The sequence below is a fragment of the Diaphorina citri genome, unplaced genomic scaffold (genome assembly GCF_000475195.1).
Source record: "Diaphorina citri unplaced genomic scaffold, Diaci psyllid genome assembly version 1.1 scaffold30207, whole genome shotgun sequence".
NCBI lineage: Eukaryota > Metazoa > Arthropoda > Insecta > Hemiptera > Psyllidae > Diaphorina > Diaphorina citri.
This window is the reverse complement of record NW_007407544.1, coordinates 1-680: the sequence shown is the minus strand read 5'-3', so window position 1 is coordinate 680 and position 680 is coordinate 1. Positions and strand designations below refer to the sequence as shown.

The following is a 680-nucleotide window of genomic DNA, read 5'->3' as shown; positions in this document are numbered from 1 at the left end:
AGCAACAACAACTATGCGGACAGCTACAACAACTACTCCTACAAGAACGATGACAATGACTACATGAACAAATACAGCAGCTACAACAATGACAAGACCGAAGACACGAGGAGTTACTCGAGATCGTATGAACCTTCCAGTAAAGCTTACGAGCTTTCCAGTAAGTCTTACGAAGACTCGTCGAAAACGTACGAGCCTCCAAGCAAAACGTACGAAGAACCAACTAAAACATACGAGCCTTCGAGCAAAACGTACGAAGAGCCAACTAAAACGTTCGAGCCTCCAAGCAAAACGTACGAAGAGCCCACAAAAACGTACGAGCCCTCGAGAACAACCGAGGAGCCCACAAAAACATACGAATCTTCTACGAAGATTTCCGAAGAGCCAACGAAAACGACCGAGCCTTCACCGAAAGTCGTCGATGATCCCCGAAGTAATAACGAGGAGACGCGAAGTGAATCGGCTCCCCCCGCCGCTGTGAGTTCGGAATCTCATCTCCCCAAGACTGAACAGCCCACGGCAGAGAAGAAATCAATACTGGAAGAGTTGGCAGATGAAGATGATGATGATGACGACGATGATGAGGATTTGAAATTCAATAAGAACGGCCCCAATGATAATATAACGGTGACAACGGCGGAGATCAACACGCCCCCTGGTGTCTGTGATCATAAAGCTCT

General features: G+C 47.4%; 1 protein-coding gene across 1 annotated transcript; it reads left to right on the top strand.

Annotated features, from left to right (window-relative positions):
* Nucleotides 1–8: 8 nt before the first annotated feature.
* On the top strand, nucleotides 9–675 carry LOC108254274 (DNA-directed RNA polymerase II subunit RPB1-like; the record flags this gene model as incomplete). The annotated part of the gene is made up of 2 exons (XM_026833057.1): nucleotides 9–398; nucleotides 441–675. Coding segments are annotated over exons 1-2 (570 nt in total), but the record flags the coding sequence as incomplete, so codon positions are not given.
* Nucleotides 676–680: the final 5 nt, after the last annotated feature.